Consider the following 18,900-nt stretch of genomic DNA (forward strand, 5'->3'; position numbering starts at 1 on the left):
GTATAGTTATTTACAATGGTGCTTTATAAAACAAACAACAACGACGACAACAAAATAAAAACAACGGTAGCACTTCCTAAAAGATTTTGGAACTTTTTTTCTTTTTTTTCTTTTTTTAAAACTCCCTTGTCATAAAAGCCAACTTACATTAAAATATACTTACTACAAGACAACACAACTAACAAAATATATAATAAAACTCATACAAGTAGAAAATTCTGAGGTATTTCTGGTTTGAGGTGGTCTGTGGTCATGAAGTTTTTAATTCTTTTTTTTTTTTCAGTTTAAGCCTCGGAAGCCACGTAACGTGTGTATGTGTGTGTTTTGTGTTCTTATTATTATTTTTTTTTTCTTTTTCCTTTTTTTAAACATTGCATGTTTTTGCAAATTAAAAAAATATCTCAATGTTGAATCAGCAGCATTAGGAACATTCACTGACTAGAGCAAGTTTATGGCATAATAAGAGTAATGGTATTTCAGAATATGCACCACTTTAAGACGAAAAGAGTTTAGTCGCAGAGTACGGAGAAAGCAGCGTCAAAGAAACCAGGCTGAGGGATGCTGAGGATCACTGCTGCTGCTCAGCTACCTCTGCAGTCTATAACTGTACAGCTCATGGGCTTCTCGGGTGCTACAGGAGCCATCTGCCACTGGTTCAGGTAATTTCCACCTCCCTACAACCCCAAATTAAAGAACAAAGAAAAATTACAGAGCCAGCGTTCACACTTCTCCGCCCTCCACCATCTGTGCCAGTGGTTGGGCTGGCAGATAATCAAACCCGAGGGCAACATTTCTTGCACTGACTCACACTTTAAGAGAGATGCAAACATCTTCTTATCTTCCAGTATTTTCTTCTAAGAACACATTTTCCCACCTCTTCCAATTACACTTCTTAAAAAGCATTCTTCCTGTTACTATCCAGATTTGAAAAATAGAAGGTAATTACAGTTCTGCTTTGTTCTCTTACCACCCAAGAGCCAGATACTGGAGGAAGAACTAACCAGTGCCTTGCTTGAAACCACTGGCCCTTTAATTCTGCTTTCTCCACACACTGCAGCTGTTAATACTCTGCCCAGAAATGTCCTTCCCCTCCTCTAATGGTTACCTGAGAAGTAGCTCCATAGCAAATGATGTTTCCCCAAATGCTGCCAAGTCCAACGTCGCTCTCCCCACCCCCATTCTATGCTCCCCCCTTCAATTCTACCACCAAGAATTAACATTCTGCGCCCAGTTACTTTTTTCCATGTTACAATGACACCCGTTAGATCCGTAAAAGACACATCTGCTGTGTTTGTTTTTTTTTTTTTTTGTTTTTGTTTTTTTTTTGAAGCTCACTTCCAAATAAAATAACCCAACACGGAACAGAACCCAGGAACGAAACAAAATGGGGAAAAAATCCTTTTGAGGAAGGTGTAATCTTATGTAACAGTCTTAAGTTTCCTCCAAAGTTTGCAGCATTGCGTTTTCTAAGATGATAGGTGGTTTTCCTTTATGTCACAGATGTTCTGCTCAGAAGACAGACTGATAAAGAGAAACCCAGAAAACTCAATTTAAAAAACAACAACAACAACAACAACAAAACAACTGAAGTGAGTTTGTTGAGGTTCTGAGGTACCTGCACCTTTTCTGCATTCATTAGTCGGCACCTGAATGCTTGCTGAAATGTCCATTTGTTAATACAGTAGAGCAATGTGCTGGTAAAATTGATCCAATCCAAAAAAAATAATAATAATAATAATAACAATAATAATAAAAAGTCAAGATAAAATAGCAGCTGCATTCACGTGTTTGTTGGATTTTTATGGTATTTTTTTTTTTTTCTTTCTTCGTGTGTTTTCTTTTCTTTTTTTTTCTTTTTTTTTTTTTTAAACTTTTTTCAAATCCACTGAGTCTGGAAAGACAAAAGCGAAACCAGGACTTAGATACTGGACTCTTTGGGCGGCAAGTCCACGTTGGTGACGGACGTCACGATGGAGACGAGGCAGTCCGAGGTAGTGCCGTTGACGGATTTGCGGATCTGAGCAATGCGCTCCTCGACGCAGCCTGCCGAGAGCCGAGCCTCTGCGTCGTGGTCCCAGCACTCTTCGATGGTCACGCAGAGCTGCGCCAAGCCCTGAGGAGAGAGAAAGGAAAGATAAACGCCTCGTCTCCCCACACAGCGCTCTGAGCACGGAGCTGCGGGTCTCCCTGTTGGTGGCGGGCGAGTTGGGACCGGACGGACCTTAAAGATCCAACTCAAATGATTCTGTGATTCTGTCATGAGATTCGTTTTACAAAGCTTTGTTTTACAAATGGGATGAGTTTCAACAAGGCCAAATGCCGGGTCCTGCACTTCGGCCACAACAACCCCAGGCGACGCTACAGGCTTGGGGCGGTGTGGCTGGAGGACTGCGTAGAGGAAATGGACCTGGGGGTATTGATTGATGCTCGGCTGAACATGAGCCGACAGTGTGCCCAGGTGGCCAAGAAGGCCAATGGCATCCTGGCTTGCATCAGAAACAGTGTTGCAAGCAGGAGCAGAGAGGTGATTGTTCCCCTATATTCAGCACTCGTGAGGGCCGCACCTCGAGTACTGTGTCCAGTTTTGGGCCCCTCACTGCAAGAAAGATATTGAGGCCCTGGAACGTGTTCAAAGAAGGGCAACGAAGCTGGTGAGGGGTCTGGAACACAGGCCATATGAGGAGAGGCTGAAGGAGCTGGGAATGTTCATCCTGGAGAAGAGGAGGCTCAGGGGAGACCTTATTGCTCTCTGTAACTTCCTGAAGGGAGGTTGTAGTGAGCTGGGGGTCGGCCTCTTCTCTCGTGTCATTAGTGATAGGACCAGGGGGAATGGTTTCAAGCTATGCCAGGGGAGATTCAGGCTGGACATGAGGAAGTATTACTTTTCAGAAAGGGTGGTCAGGCACTGGAATGGACTGCCCAGGGAGGTGGTGGAATCACCGACCCTGGGGGTGTTCAAGGAAAGACTGGATGTTGCGTTGAGGGACATGGTTTAGTAGGAGCTATTGGGAATAGGTGAACGGTTGGACTGGGTGATCTTTTAGGTCTTTTCCAACCTTAGTGATTCTATGATTCTATGATTCTATGATTCTATAAGCTCTCTCAACACGTGTGTTATCAGGTTTTTTTGAACTTTCAGTTTCTAGGACTGAGGGCTTTGCTCACATCTGCCTTTTTTCATAGACCTGAAAGTACTTTTTTTCCCACATCAAACTACATCATGAAATTGAGCATTTAAAGCTCCAGAAGACAAGATATGAAGTGCTACAATTCCCATGATAAAACCACCAGTGCTGGCAGCACTGTATCAGTTACTACGAAATGATAGCTTTGTTTGCAATCGCTTCTGTACAATCGTCAAAATAACTGAATACAACACTTAGAGTACATGTTAGGAAGAAATTCTTTGCTGTAAGGGTGGTGAGACACTGAACTGGTTGCCCAGTGAGACTCTGGACATCCCCCCTCTGGAAGCACTCAAGGCCAAGCTGGATGGGGCTGTGAGCAACCTGGTCTAGAGGGAGGTGTCCCTGCTTATAGCAGAGGGTTGGAACTGGATGATCTTAAAGGTCCCTTCCAGCCCAAACCATTCTGTGATTCTATGATTCAATGAATGTTGCTGGAAGAGTACAGCTCTGTTTGAATCACACTCACCCAGAAACCACCACACTTGTCTTTACTTAACACTCAGCAGCTCTCCCTGACTCCCAGGCAATGCATTAGTACACCTGAGCCCAGCCAAAACAGCAGCAGTTTGGTCCAAATGGAGGCATTTAGCTTCTTACTGAAGCCCTGTGAGATTTCATAACCTGCTCCCTCCTTTCCCAGTCTGAAAACATCAGCGCGCTTATTAAAAACGCTCATCTGAAATGATCTACCTCTGGGAAACCCACACTGCACTTTATTTCATTGTCTGTTTGCCTTCACATCTAATTAATTTTTCCTGTAAAAATGCTTCAAGTCTTGCATGCTATCTAGCTTGCGAGGAATACGTCTCTGCTGGTATGCACCATTCTCTCTTTCTCAATGAATGGGAACTTTCCCTTCCATTATTTCACCATATTAAATGAGTCCTGCTAAACAAACACTCCACGATACGTTCCATGTTCATTTGCTGATTTTAATCAGCTGGTTTATCCTCTAAACACAAAAAGGAACAAAGGGAAAGGGGAAGCGTTCTCTGCCAAAGGTTGTGCTAGGACAGTACCGGGCAGTGGTGAGGACATGAAGGTCACCTGCAGTTTAGTTTGTGCCTCGAGGCTACCAGATTCCCAGAACACCATTTTCCTGCATTTTTTCCCTTTGAAGCTAACACATAACCACATCACTCATTCCCATCATGCAGGAAAAAACATTTGCCCATCGACCAAGGGGGACATACAGGGTGTTTCAGCCAATGATCCTTGAAGATGGGGCGCATCTTCTTGTGAACGACCACTTCTTGCAGGTCCTCGAGGGATGGGTGCTGACCTATTTCTTCTTCAAAAGGCAGCATGTATTCATCCACTGGACCTACAGTGCATGTGGAGAATTGGGTTAGTACAGAAATGGCCTGTGTGGAGCCACAGCCTCTGCAGAGCTGCATCCTCCCCATGCACAAGACATGGCTCCTCAACCCATCGCAGCAAAACAACCTAGAGAAAGGTTTCAGCATGAGCATAATTTCACTTTAGGCACTGAGTAGCAAGGTCAAGCGTACACAGCACTTGCAATCCCTTTTTTGACCTGGCTTGTTCTTAGATTTAAGTCAGCTCTTACCAGGTAGAGCCAGATGCACTTGTCCCAGGTGCTAGCTCCAAAGTGCAAAATGATTTCGGAATGCTTTAGTTCTACCAGTTATGGCTCTGAAATGCTCTGGGCCAAGAGAATGAAAGAACGGTTATGAAGTATCAGAGCAGACTCCAGACTGCAGCAATAACTTCTGCTCATCTAAACATCATTTGGCCTTTGGCAATGTGTAGATGCCCTCTCAAAAAGCATAGCCCAGCTTAACTGATGAACTTTCTCAGGATGCTTGGTTGCATTACTTATGGTTTCCCAGAAGCAAAGAGTGATCTCTTTCAATAGCAAAGATAATTCAAGAGGGCTTTCCCAGACTAAAATCAAAGAGCCAACCACTTTAGCTGGTCATGAACTGGGACACCTAGAAAATTATGTTTAGGTACTTAAAACAAGCAAACAAACAGACAAGTCAACAACAAAAACGCCAATCACTAAAATATCTTATCATAGTTCCTGTTGACGAGATGCCCATCAGCGAAACAAACTGAAATGCTTGTTCCAACAGACAACACAATAATGCTTGTGACCTTCCATTCCTCATCTTCAAAGAGGAATCAAAGCTATAACAAGTTGTGCTAGTGATCACCAAGACAAACCTGCTGTTAGTCACACTCACAACCTATCCTAACAAAAGGAATTGACAACACTGTTTCAGAAATCACACTCACTGCAAGACAGGGACTATTTGTCACTGAAGCCAGCAGACACAATTCTGACCATAACGATGCAACAGATCTGCACAGTGAAGTGATGCAATTTGCACAGTATCACTTCTGAATTAAAAGAGTTTGTGAGGTTAAGCTTAACTCCCCTTCATCCCTGCTCCTCCAGTATTTTATATGATCCACAAGAACTTTTTGAAAAAACACATACCTAGGTACACATCCTGATTATAAACAAGGACTTTAGTGCTATTACAATATTAACATTCATGTTTACAGTCTAGATAAGGTACTATTAATTCATGAGCTTGATATTCAGCGTGGAGCACCCATATTGTCACAAGGAGTTGCAGCTTCCCTGACCAAGAACAAGGTCCTGCAAATGGCAAGGATGCACCAGAGAATCGATGCGCTACTCAGACAGAAAATAAATCCCATTTTGCAGCATCATTTTAGGATAAAAACCCTGAGAAAGGGAACAGCATGGTATTAAAAGAAGCACTTTGAGACTTGAACATCACAAAAGATTCTTAACCACAGAGAATAACAGCTTACATTAAGAAACAAGCAGATGAAAAACAACTTAGCTGTCTAATGAAAACATGGCATTGATTTTTAATTTATTTTGAACAGAGCCAGGCCATTCTGTGGGCCAGCAAACCGTGCTGAAACAAAGCCATTCCCCGGGGCAGAGGAGATCTTTATTCTTACCATCAACTGCTCTACATCTGGAGACTAACTCCCATAATACCAGTCCCATTGCGTACATGTCTATTCTCAGGAAAGCGTCCCGTTGGAAGTTGATTGCTCCCTCTAACACTTCAGGAGCCATATACCTCCTTGTTCCCACCTGCAGAGAAAGAAACAGCTCGAGTTAAATTCCAGTTGGACCCGTCAGCCTCTGTTGGTCAGAGATGAATGACAGCTGCCTTCATTAGCCTGTAGGCTACTTCTGCTAACTTTGCACCTCGCTTGGAAAACAACCAAAAGTGGGCTGTGCCTTCTAACACTGATTTGTGTTAGGTTCACTTCAGTCTACATAAGCTACCTGAAGGAAAAAGCCAAAGTGCACGATGACCACGTGTGTGATATACATTCAGTGTGTGCTATAGGTCTGATTCAGATGCAGCGAGGCATGGTGAGTGCAGATGAAATCCTCTGCATCCCACTGCATCTCGCTCCAGCAGCACACGCTGCATGAGAAAGCACTGCCCTTGGAGACAGGCACGACACCTTGAGGTCAAGGCAGACGCGGTTATTGAAGTCATGGCAAGTTCAAGCCCCTTTCACTAAAAATATATAAAAGAAGAGTAAAAATCGATGTATTCTGAAGTGGTAGGAAAAAGTATAGGCATGAGTGCCCTGGATAATACCAGCCTCCTACATCCACAGGAATGGTAAAGCACAGACCCTGTGAAGTCCACTCAGCCCCGGTTTGGAAAGGATGCCCTCTCCTCACCATCGTGCACATCTAGGTGCATTCATTCTAGCTGAAAAGCCATACAGAACTCCTTGGATACCCATGGTGATGTAGATGGCAGAACTGTAGGCTGTGATGTAGAGAAGGAAGAGCAGAATGTGGCAGAAAACACTTTTTTAAACATGGGAACTGAAATGTCTTTTAAAGCTTTTCTTTAGGGATTTCTCATCGTGATTTTGCTATTACCTGGTGAAGTGGGGATAAGGAGAAGCCTAGATGTGAAAAAGCATGGAAAATGCTAGAAAAATCTAAAGAAAGGGAGCAAAACTGAGGAAAGCTATACGGAGCTAACCTGCAATGAAGGTGTTCTCTCAGCCTCCAGTCTGCACCTGTACAAACCACTCCCAGACAGGTGGAGCTGTGGCTGGCCTGACTTTTTACAATCTGATTTTGAAAGATAATGATTACCTGTCCATGAGTGTCCCCTGGAGGTTTTCCAGGTTCAAACCGTACAGCAAGACCAAAATCAGCTAGCACTGCCGTTAAGTCGTTCTTCAGCAAGACGTTTTTACTCTTGAAGTCCCTACAGAGAGATAAGAGGCAGGTTTGGGAGCGTTTATTATGGCGTGGGGCTGAATCAGAGTGCAACGCACCACGCTGTAATCTCTAGGTCTAACAGCTCTGGGTGGATCTGCTCTTTTCTTCTTTCCTTCTCCAGCTGCTTCCTGCTGTTGGTGTCTGTAAGATGCAAGTGGACAGCCCTGTGCTGCTGGGTTAGGAGCCATGTGTGATGTGAAGGTCTGTGCTCCTGCTCTCTGCAGGAGCTCACACTGCACTTCAGGCACATAACCCCAAGCATCCTCAAGCCCTGCCCACCAGTGGAATGCATTCCAATCCTGTCCAGCTGCCCCTCTCTCAGAAAACAGCACACAGGGATGGCAAAAGGGCAAAGGAGGGAGAGAAAGCAGAGCCTCAGGAGGGACAAAGAGACAGCAGAAGTCCTGGGTAAATTACTCTCAAAACAAAATACAGATGATAAGATGGATCATCAGTGACTTTGTCACCTGCACTCTGAGTAAGATTTCACACTACTGGATAACTCTGTATCCCTCCCATCCCCACCAAAAGGTCTTGAAAGAAGCGCATGCTAAAAAAACAAACAAACAAACAAACAAAAAGGCCTATATATACATCCCATTCCATTCCAAAGGAGATGAATATACAGCCCATTGGAAGGGACCTACAAAGATTACCAAGTCCAACTGTCAGACTGCTTGGGGCTCACCCAAAGTTAAAACATGACTAAAAGCATGATCCAAATGCCTCTACTAAGCACAGACTGGGCTGGAGCATCTTTCCTACAAATACAGGCTGAGGGAGTTGGACTTCTTCAGCCTGGAGAAGAAAAGGCTGTGAAGTGACCTCATTGCAGCCTTCCAGTACCTAAAAAGAGCCTACAAACAGGAGGGGAGGTCAGTGGCCCTGCCTGTGGCAGAGGGGTTGGAGATTCATGGTCCTTGAGGTCCCTTCCAACCCTGGCCATTTTGTGATTCTGTGAGGGAAGTCAACTCTTTACAAGGGTAGATAATGGCAGGACAAGGGAAAATGGTTTGAAGTTGAAGGAGGGAAGATTTAAGTTGGATATCAGGGGGAAATTCTTTACAGAGAGAGTGGTGAGGTGCTAGAACAGCTGCCCAGAGAGGCTGTGGATGTCCCGTCCCTGGAGGTGTTCAAGGCCAGGTTGGATGGGGCCCTGGGCAGCCTGGTCTGGTATTAAATGGGGACGTTGGTAGCCCTGCATGTGGCAGGGGGTTGGAGATTCATGATCCTTGAGGTCCCTTCCAACCCAAGCCATTCTATGATTCTATGACATCTTCCTAGAAATCAGCAGGTGCCAGTGGGACTCTGGTCACTGCTTCTGCAGACTTTTGCCATTGTCATCTATTATACTTATGTTTTAATTGCTGGATCGATCTCCCCTGAGCTGGAAAGCAAGCAGGGGAGGGGGTGAACCCACACTGAGATGAGCTGCCAAGATCAGAATTTTTCAGAATTATTCCTCTGCAAGTGGAGATGGTGGTTCTGAGCTTGAAGATGACTATAAAGGGACATTCGTGTCAGCCCTGTGCTACAGCACTGCCGTTTCAGGGCAGCTCAGGTGAGCCTGCAGGAGCCCGTGAGGGGGGATAGGATCCCACTGAGTTGCCTGACCAGGCCAGCCTTGTTCCTGAGGCTTCCTGCATTTTCATCTGAAAAGGAATGTTTGGTAATATAATTAAATTACAGACCTTAGACAGCAGATGGCAATTGTCCTGTATGCTCAGCATTATAATTTCCCTATCATCAATTCACTCAGTGACCCTGCTGATTGCAGGACATTGCAGGCCTGCATAAAATAATTAACGAGGGCAGATACAATTGTTCTGCACCAGAGCGACCTGTCAAAATTCCTTGGGAAGAGAGAAACTGCTGGACCAGAGAGAAGGACTGCTGGCTGTGGCCTTGGATACCAGCACACCAGTGCAAAGCACCATGTGCTAAAGTCATCTCATGTCACCCAAGCCTCATTCTTAGCTTACAACATCAGAAGAAAGGATTTGCTCACAGTGAGCTAAACGTGGCACGATGGGCAGTTGTGCCTTGGGGCTTAGCGTAGGGGAAATGGGTTATTCCCCTCACAGCTGTGAAGGGAACCCTAGCAAACTGCCTCCTAGGGACATGGGGTTTCTAGGGAAACAGCTGGCCTTTTAGAGCCTGTAAAACATTTGCAGATCTCTGTTGCACATAAAAACACCACTACATATGTATGACCTAATACATGCTATCTTAGAGACTGACAGCTTCCATGCTATAGCTGTTTCCCCACAAGCTCAGAAAGCAGCCATCACCTAATGACACGGATAAACGACTTTGCTCGATCGGCATTAGGGGATTACACCCTCCAGGATGGTACAGATTGCACATGAGATTCCTGCAAAGCTGTGGCTCAGCCTGGACCTCACAGAAATGACACGGCACTGCCTGAACCACACCTTTCCCAGGTGAAGTGAAATGCAAGCCAGAATCATTGCATGAGCGCTTGCTGCTCCTGTCTACCTGCACTGCAGTTATTTACATATTGACACAGAACGTGGCGATTTCCCTTTGTGCTTCTGTTTTTCCCATCATAGCAACACAGAATCAGTAAGTCTGGAAAAGACCACTATGATCACCAAGTCCAACCATCAGCCCAACCCCACCATGCCCGTTGACCCTCATCTACATGTGCCACATCTACATGTGTCTGGAAGGCCTTCCTGGTGTTCCACTCCATCACCTCCTTGGGCAGGCTGTGCCAGTGCATCACCACTCTTTCTGAGAAGACATTTTTTCCAAATTTCGAACTTCATATCTACAAATTTCCCCATTTTTCCCTGTTTTCCTTCCTTCCACAACCACCTGAAGCTGGCAAGCGTGATCTCAGCGCAAATGTCTCAAGCAATGGGAGAAAGCCTTGATCCAACCCACACCCACAACAGTTCCTACTAACACCATCACTCGTTAGAAAGGTTCCTAAAACAGCCACTGATAAAGGAAAGTGCCCTGAAAATGAGAAAATATCCTTTTCAGCGTCATGCTTCAATCAAGGGGCGAGCAAACAACAAGTAGTTTGTGCATTAACCCCATTTTGACACTAGAGATCTTATTTCTAGCTTCCACGTGGGGGCACTTTAGCACCGAGGAGCGATCCCATAACCTCCTGTGCCGGGACCACAGTCCTACAAGTTTGCTCAAAGTCTGCAGAGCTGCGACTCAGGGAGTCCCACCTGGCCTTCCAGCAGCTTTGCACATATTTTATTAACCCATTCAATGTTACCTCTGGCTATAAAAAGTAAGTTGTGCTTTTGGCTTTGTTTTTGTGTTTTTTTTTTAATGCAAAAGAGTGGGGTAATCCAAGGGAAATCCGCTATGTCCTGAAATCCCCCTTCTGTAGGTATGGACTCAGCTCACCCTAGCAGCGCATTCTCTATCTTTTGTCATTTGCTAAATGGATGGGGACACTAACGAGCACGATCTGTTGCTTTAAAGCCTTCCTGCAGCTTTTCACCACTCCCCACCCTCAGGAATTTTCCTGCATACACCGCTGCCTTTATTTCGTGGGGAACAAATGTCAGGGGCACAGGGTCAGCCTCAGGAGCAGCACAGAGGCAGCTGCAGGCTTTCACCAGCCCGCAGCTCCCACCAACCTCAAGATCTTGGGGGGGAGCGTGCGCAGGGCCACCCTTGCAAAAACAGAGATTATCTCGCCTTATAGGAAGATGGCCCCACTTGATCAGATGCAAATTGCTGCAGCTGGGCACGGGGTTTAAGTCCCTCCTCAATGAAGAGCAGCGGATTACGCACGATGCCACACAACCCCCGCAAATCCCTTCTGGAAAACTCCCCTCCTGCCGTGCCACCAGCAAACAGCAATGCTTCAGCCAAGGCAGGAGAAGGATGCAGGGTTACAGAGGGCTACAACAAGCACTGTTGCAGTGAAGATGGTTTCGTTGCTCCGTCTAGGATTCTGTTGTCCCCACATGTGAGCCAGGAGGTCTCAGATGCACAGCCCCTTCCCCTGCTTTCTCCCATCAGCATCCTGGCACCACAGAACTACCACAAAAACAAACAACAGCTATTTTCTGCATTTTCTCTATTGGAACCCATGTTCAGAAACTGTGGGAAGACATGAAGAGGAGTTATCAGTCGTACATACATAGGAAAGAATACACTCCATAAATACAAGTGTTGGTTGCCCAGAGAAGTTGTCAGGTCGCCCAAAGAAGCTGTGGATGCCCCCTCCCTGGTGGTGCTCAAGGCCAGGTTGGATGGGGCCCTGGGCCCTGATCTGGTGGGTGGCAACCCTGTCCATGGCGGTGGGGATGGAACTGGATGATCTTTAAGGTTCTTTCCAACCGAAGTCGTTCTATGATTCTATGATGTGATTTATGAAGCATAGCCCCTTCCAAGGGAGGTTCTGCAGCAACCAGGCTCCTTTTCACCATATATCAAGACAAGGTGAGGGCACAGAGAAGCCCCCACCCTTCAGACATGTGCCACAAACCACCACCAGCCACACCGACTATTTTGCAGACAAAACGCTGATTACTAGCTCTTTCCCATTTGAGATGTGGGTAAAAAAACCTCCTGTCTTAGCACAGGATTTGTTGGGATAAAAGGCATTTACTTCCCCAAACCACAATCTCCTCCTCTATTCAACAGCATCATTTCAACAAGGTCACAAACATTTGAACACAGCACCTGAAAAGCATTAACGAAAGAGGCTGTACCTGTGTGCTATAGCAGGTTTGTGTCCTTCACCCTTGCACCACGGGACGTCCTCATGGAGATAAGACAAGCCACGGGCCATGGTTTCTGCAACATGGCAGAGCTCGTTCCAGCTGATGATATTGCCCTTCAGATAATCCGTGAGAGAGCCCTGAGAAACAGGACATCGTACGTTCTTAATCACAGCCATTGCTATGTGACAGATGTGCAGACTCATCGGTTTCATTTAGTTTTAATGAGTGCCTGAGAAATGTGAACCTTCATTTAACAGGCAAAAAATAAAACTAGCACATGTTAAAAAAAAGAGAAGAAGAAGAAGAAATAAAATCCAGAAGCATTCACGAGTCCCTGGCTCATGAAAGCATGAAAAGTATATGGATATCTAAAATGTGTCCCAAATCTATTCATCTGCTTGGGAGGTTGATGAAGGAAGGGACGAAGTAATTGCAAAAAGAACAAGTCATACAGGCTAGGAAAGAGAAAACATCTGCATGCAATAGAAGATGTTGCATCGTATCAACTGGTGGTGGAAATGATTGACTCAGAAGACCTTGGATTAAACAGAGGGATAATGCTGCTGGCTCAACCCTTGGTTTGTGTGTGTTTGTTTTATTTTAAGTGTTAGTCATGTTTGATAACTAAAGCAATTCAAGAAAGAGGAGGTATGCCCTCAGCTTCAAAAGCAAACACAGAGCCTGTCTGCAATTGCTGGGTTGGGAATGCAATGGCCCCAACCCCCAGCTCTCCCTGGCTCATCTCCACATGTTATGAGATGGCAGACACTGCATACGTGAGCTGTGTGCAGCCTATTGTGCCACCTCCCTCTCCTCAGGTCCCACCTTTCTTAATCTGATGTTTGTGCAGGAAAGTCTTGAAGGCTAAAGGAAGGGCCTTTGCAGAAGGGGAAACCAACTGGGGGAGCTTCTGGGAGAATATCAGCCACCAAACACTGTACTTCAAGGCCAGCCACCCCTGTGCTATCCCCAAATGAATGCACAACAATACGTTACCTTGTCGTGGAACGCTGTGATCAGCCAGAGCTCTGTCTCTAGGTTTGTCCCTCTTTTCTCTGCTGCGATAAATTGCAAAAGGTTTTCATGCTTCATGCCAGGAGTATTGAAAATCTCCCTCTCACTCTGCCAAGATTGCTTATCCTAAAGCAGAGAGAAACATACCATCGAAGATCACACTTCCCTTTAAAGCAAACAGCTTCTTCAGCCCAGTCAGAGCTGCTCATGTCCCTATCAATACATCCTTCAGCATTAGGATGTGATGCACCCCTTTGAAATGAGGCTATTTTCCTACAGGGTAGATGCTGGAAGAAGAATGGAAATCATTGTTCCCAATCACTCTTCTCCAAAATTCTCATGTTTGGGCAGGGGGGTGGGATCTAAACCCAACCTCACTGAGAAATAAGACTTCTCAAGATTTTCTAAGAAAGCAGTAAGGAATAAAGCCTGTGCACACAGCACCCAGCTCTGCATTGTAGCTGTAATTGTTACGACTGCAAATCCAATCTAGACTGTATTGAATATTTACTAGTAGGTCACAGCTGGCATGGACAGAAGATGTGCAAATCTCCTTCAGCAATGCTATGACAACAAATACAGGGAGAAAAAAATTAATGAATAAGGAGACAGCGAAAGAGCACAAAGACGTTTCAGTCATTCCTCTTTCATTTGACTTTTGATTGCTCTACTCATTCTATTTGCAATCCCTAATAGTCAAGCCAGGAGCATTCAAAGGTTTCCTGGAGTGGAAGAAGTGAGCTGACAGACACACTGCAGTGCAGTGAACTTGCACAGCACTGGGGTTGTGTCTCTGTAAGCTACAAACTGTTTGCTAGCTTGGGGTCTGGGTTTACAGCCTTCCTGGATAGGACACACAAAGCTAAGCATTTGGTCCTTCATGTGCACTTCAAGCACTGCAGTTCAACTTCTGACAACATGGACTTTTGCAGTAGTGTTAAGAACCTGAAGATTCAAAATGTGCTTGTTTGCCCTTCTTGCAATAACTACTTCAGGAAGCGTTTGGTAATGAGATATCACAGGGGAAAGTATAGGCGAGGTCCTTGAACTATTTCCTCCAGCCTTTGTAATGGTAGCAACAACACCTCCACGGGTACTCAGAGCATCTCAACACTGGCACGGCAGACCTGTGGGTGAGCTCGAGGGTGATGCCCTTCTCACCTGAATTGGGAAGATTTTCACTGCTACGTAGTCATTCATCAGCTGAGCCTTCCACACGCAGCCGAAGCGTCCCCTGGCTTTGATCTCCAAGAGCTGTAGAGGTTTTAGGCCAACCAGGGGAGAAGGAGGTGGTGGGCCGGGGTCCTGCACAGGAAAACGACAGTCACAAGCTGTAGCAGGGCCGTAAAACAAAGCAGGGGAATCACAGAATCCCAGAATGAGTTGGGTTGAAAGGGACCTCAAGGATCATCAAGTTCCAACCCCCCTGCCAACCTCCATATTTAATGCTAGACCAGGCTGCCCAGGGCCCCATCCAACCTGGTCTTGAACACCTCCAGGGACTGGGCATCCACAGCCTCTCTGGGCAGCTGTTCCAGCACCTCACCACTCTCTCTGTAAAGAACTTCCCCCTGATATCCAGCCTTAATCTTCCCCCCTTCAACTTAAAACCATTTTCCCTTGTCCTGCCATTATCTACACTTGTAGATAATGACTCCCCTCCTCTTTATAGGCTCCCTTTAGGTACTGGAAGGCTGCAATGAAGTCACTTCGCAGCCTTCTCTTCTCCAGGCTGAACAAGCCCTCAGCCTGTCTTTGTAGGGGAATGGAGAGGTGGTGTGTGGCAAAAGGTGCGAAGGATTATAGAATATCCCAAGTTGGGTGAGACCAACAAGATCACCGAGTCCAGCTCCTGGCTCCATGCCGGACAAACCAAAATCCAAACCCTTCATCTGAGTGTGCTCTGCATGTCCCTCAAGGAAGGGAACAAGGTCACCATACTGTTTATTACAAATTACTGATGTGCTGTTCACAGCCAGAGCAGCACAAAATTCCCTATTTTGCTTTGTGAGGTATTTGTATGGAACATATATAACAGCCTATGCCTTCAAGTGTCACTTTGTGTGTCAAACTTCTGCCTGTCATCCTCTGGCAAAACCTGAACTTTCTACTGTTTTCAAAGCAAGAGCTATTTTAGGCTGTAAAACATTGATGACCTCAAGGCTGCCTCCTGCCAAAAGTAGGAACTTTTTCATCTTTGTGATTCAACAGCAAAATACACCTAAAACCTCCAGCTGCTTTGCACTTCATCTAGGATGCTTCCCATAGCCCTAGCAATGGGCAGTAAACAGGTCTATCAGGGTAATAAAGATAGCATCTGTTTAAACACCACATTTGAATGGGAGAACAACTTAAGTCCCACCTACACCTGATTCTGGAGCTCTCTCCTATCTGCTTGCAATTTACAAGGCTCACAGTATGTTCCCTACAGGGTGGAGGAGGAAAGCAGAGGTAGCTGCTGGTCTCCTTTTAAGAGATCAGAAAGTTCAGGGCACAGCAGAGCCAGCAAAGACCAGTTCTCGATAGCTCTGGGCTGTGAGGATGACCTTCTGCATGCATTCTCTGATGGCTCATAAAAGCTGAGCTTCAACAGGGAAAACATCTCCTCTCACCCCATAAAACTGGTAGGAACTTACTTATCTCTACAATTTCTACTCCTCTGCAAAGTTAGCTGAAATTAGGCAATGGGTTTGACAGTTTTGAGGAAAGAATAATCACCAAGCAGGGTTGTGTAACTCATCCCTTTGGAATTTTGGAAATCATGATAACCTGGTCAAAACCCAACAGCCTCACAGCACTGCCATGGGGCCTACTGTAGTGCTGACTTGAAAAAGATGGAGAAGAACAGTTAGGCCACTTGGAAAACATTAAATGTAAAGGAATTTATCCTTAGGGGGTTGGTGAGGCAGTGGGACAGGCTGCCCAGAGAGGCTATGGATCTTCTCAAGGTCAGGTTGGATGAGGCTTTAGGCAACACAGTCTAGTGGAAGTCTCTGTCTATGGCAAGTAGATGATCTTTAGCATCATTTCCAAACCATACTGCCTCATAATTCTGTGATAAACTTCTCCATAAAGTCCAAACAGAGGGGATCAACTTGGAGAACACAGAGCTTTCTTCCTCACCTCATTGATGTCAACGTGCCCGTAGGGAGGCTTGCGGTGCCGATACATCCAGAAGGCCAAGAGGATGGCCACTGACAGGACAGCAATGGGCAGCAGAGAGTACACCAGGATGTTAAGCAGGGAGGGCGTTGGTGGTGGTGGCTCATATATGACTGTAAGGAAAGAAAAGGGTAAATGAGGGGAAGGACTTCTTAGACGTGCAAACACACCATCAGCTACTTGTCCAAATATAATTAAACACCCCTCCTTTCTTCTACTCCGGAGTCTATAAGGCACAGTGGTATGTCTCACTGCATCCAGCAGAATTTGTAAGACTCCATCATTTACTCCTTTCCACGTTGCTGTTATGAATGATCCAGTGGTCCAAATCATACTCTTTGGATTGAGCTCCCCTCTGATCTTTATTTAAGATGGGCATTTTTTCTGAGATACGTAAAGACATAAAATTTCCTTCTCTTAACCCTTCTGAAGATATTAAGCAAACACGAAACCCCTCACAGTACAGTGATTGACAAGATGTCAGTTTTTAGCAAAATGCTGCAAGAGCCACAATCAAATGCACTATTCCCACAGTAGCTCTTGTTCCAAATTACATCAGTGCAGTTGAGATACAAACAATGGGAATACTAAATGGAGCCATGTTGCTATGTTGGAGACAGGGAAGGAAAAAATAGCAAGACTTGCCAAATAAAACAAAAAACTGTGAGAGAAAGAATATTTGCTACTAGGTTGCTACGGGTACGTTAATAACAGGAGATAATAAAAATCATGTAAACAATTAAAAACCTAACAGGAAAGCCTAGGAAAATCTGATAATGGTCTATGGGGATATCTCAGTATATGCAGGTAGTTGATAGTAAAAGAAACCATGCTAAGAAAAGATACACCTGCTTTAGTAATTTTCATTGAAAGATACCTTTGTGAGCCTACAGCAAAAGGAATAATCATTTTTCTATTAGCCTCAAAAGAAGAACCTGCTGTGACTATTTATTTCTTGAAATATATCCAAAAATACCCATTTCCTTTTAATTCCCAGACCAAAAAAATGCTGCATCTTAGCCAATAAAACAAGGTTTCGGGTGTTTGTGAAATGAAAATTATTGAAGGTGTCAGAATGCCTTTATGAATTTGTGTCTTGATCTGCCTTGTGTGAGTCGCACTGCTCTCTACCTTGCATGCTTGCTTTTGCTAAGAGCCTACTGCAAACCAAGGGAACCGAATCCTCTCTGCTGACACATGAGATGGTGGTACAATACACTTCAACCAAAGCGAAACGACATTAAAAAACTGTTCTTAAGGAACCCCAGTATTTGGGCTTGTAACCAACTGACCACGTGTGCTCTCAGATATGTGTTTGTGATCAACATCCAGCAATCCGAATCAGGTCAAGATGAAGAAACCCCCATCAACACATCATCCACAGCACACCTCACCTTCTGGGCCGGTTACTTCAGGCAAGTGGGTAAATTTCTCATTGCAGTAGTTGCCCTCGCAGCAGCAGAAAAACACTTGAGGGTTTTCTTCTGTAGCTACGCACTCTTGCCTGCATCACACGCAGCAGTGAAGGGGAGAGAAAAAACAACGTCAGTCAACTCATGTTTGGGAGCAAATGCAGAGCTTCCCCCAAATTGTCTTCTCGTGTCCCCTTCCACCAGCACAGCTCCACAGGCTCTGCTTGCAGGAAACTTGGCACTCAAATACCCTAGTGAATAGCAAGGACCCTCAAAAAGGCCATAAAGGAAACAAATGCTTCCATATGTACTGAAGGCATTAGATGGCAAGTAATAAATAACAGCAGGCTCCGCTAAGTGAATGAGAAACAGAAAAGCAATGAAGAGATGCCTCGTTCCCTGAGCTGTGTTGTTCCTGCAGCCTGCACGTATGCTGCCGAGGGTGAAGGGAATTTAGGCATGCTGTAAAGCTGATGCTATAAAGCACATACAAAGAGGGCTGCATGAAGGCTGCTCTCACAGGCAGAAGCATCCCCAGCTCCCTAACTCTACATATTACAAGGGTACCAGTCACCAGCAGCGCCTCTGACTGCCGAAAGCAGGTGGGAAGCTGCAGGGCTTTTTGTTTTGGTTTTTATTTTTCCTTCTGAGTTTAATCTGCAGTGCCACCTCCTTCTCCTTTAAAAGAATCCCATACCCGCACAAAAGCCTGAAAGGAATTCAGGCTGCAGCTCTCCTGTTTCTCATTTGCCCGTTCTGCAGGTAGCCCTCTTAGCACTGAGGTTTCCCTCTGTACTTCCACACGTCCTCCCTCTCCCACAGATCGATGCAGTGATATCTTCAGCGCCGTGGCAGAAATTTCTTTCTACTTCTTAAATACCTGCTTCCCTTCCCTGCCACTTTTTGCCAGGTTGCCCTCTGCTTTTAGTTATTTTGTTCCCTCCGCAGAGAGCTGTATCAAACTATTTCCTGAAGACCGGCTAAATTATATGCATGACTTCCTTCCTTCAACCACTCGGAGGAAGCAGCAAAACAATCATATGTGTTTGACATTATTACTCATTTATGAACCCACGCCAAGCCTCCCTTTCTGTGCTATCACTGACATAATGCCACGAGAAGAATGG

The 18,900-nt window shown here is 45.3% G+C and overlaps 1 protein-coding gene across 1 annotated transcript in view; it reads right to left on the bottom strand.

Moving 5' to 3' along the window:
- Positions 1-249: 249 nt before the first annotated feature.
- The window catches only part of ACVR2B (activin A receptor type 2B), a 92,433-nt gene continuing 73,782 nt past the window's right edge, over positions 250-18,900 (bottom strand). The window contains exons 3-11 of the mRNA XM_048951478.1: positions 17,756-17,865; positions 16,323-16,474; positions 14,361-14,504; positions 13,182-13,325; positions 12,174-12,322; positions 7,333-7,447; positions 6,156-6,294; positions 4,382-4,512; positions 250-2,113 (exon numbers count right to left, since the gene is read on the bottom strand). Coding sequence (XP_048807435.1) covers positions 1,919-2,113; positions 4,382-4,512; positions 6,156-6,294; positions 7,333-7,447; positions 12,174-12,322; positions 13,182-13,325; positions 14,361-14,504; positions 16,323-16,474; positions 17,756-17,865 — 1,279 coding nt within the window. The 3' untranslated portion in view covers positions 250-1,918. The remainder of the gene's footprint in view (positions 2,114-4,381; positions 4,513-6,155; positions 6,295-7,332; positions 7,448-12,173; positions 12,323-13,181; positions 13,326-14,360; positions 14,505-16,322; positions 16,475-17,755; positions 17,866-18,900) is intronic.

This window comes from Lagopus muta, chromosome 7, assembly GCF_023343835.1.
Source record: "Lagopus muta isolate bLagMut1 chromosome 7, bLagMut1 primary, whole genome shotgun sequence".
In the NCBI taxonomy this organism is placed as follows: Eukaryota; Metazoa; Chordata; class Aves; order Galliformes; family Phasianidae; genus Lagopus; species Lagopus muta.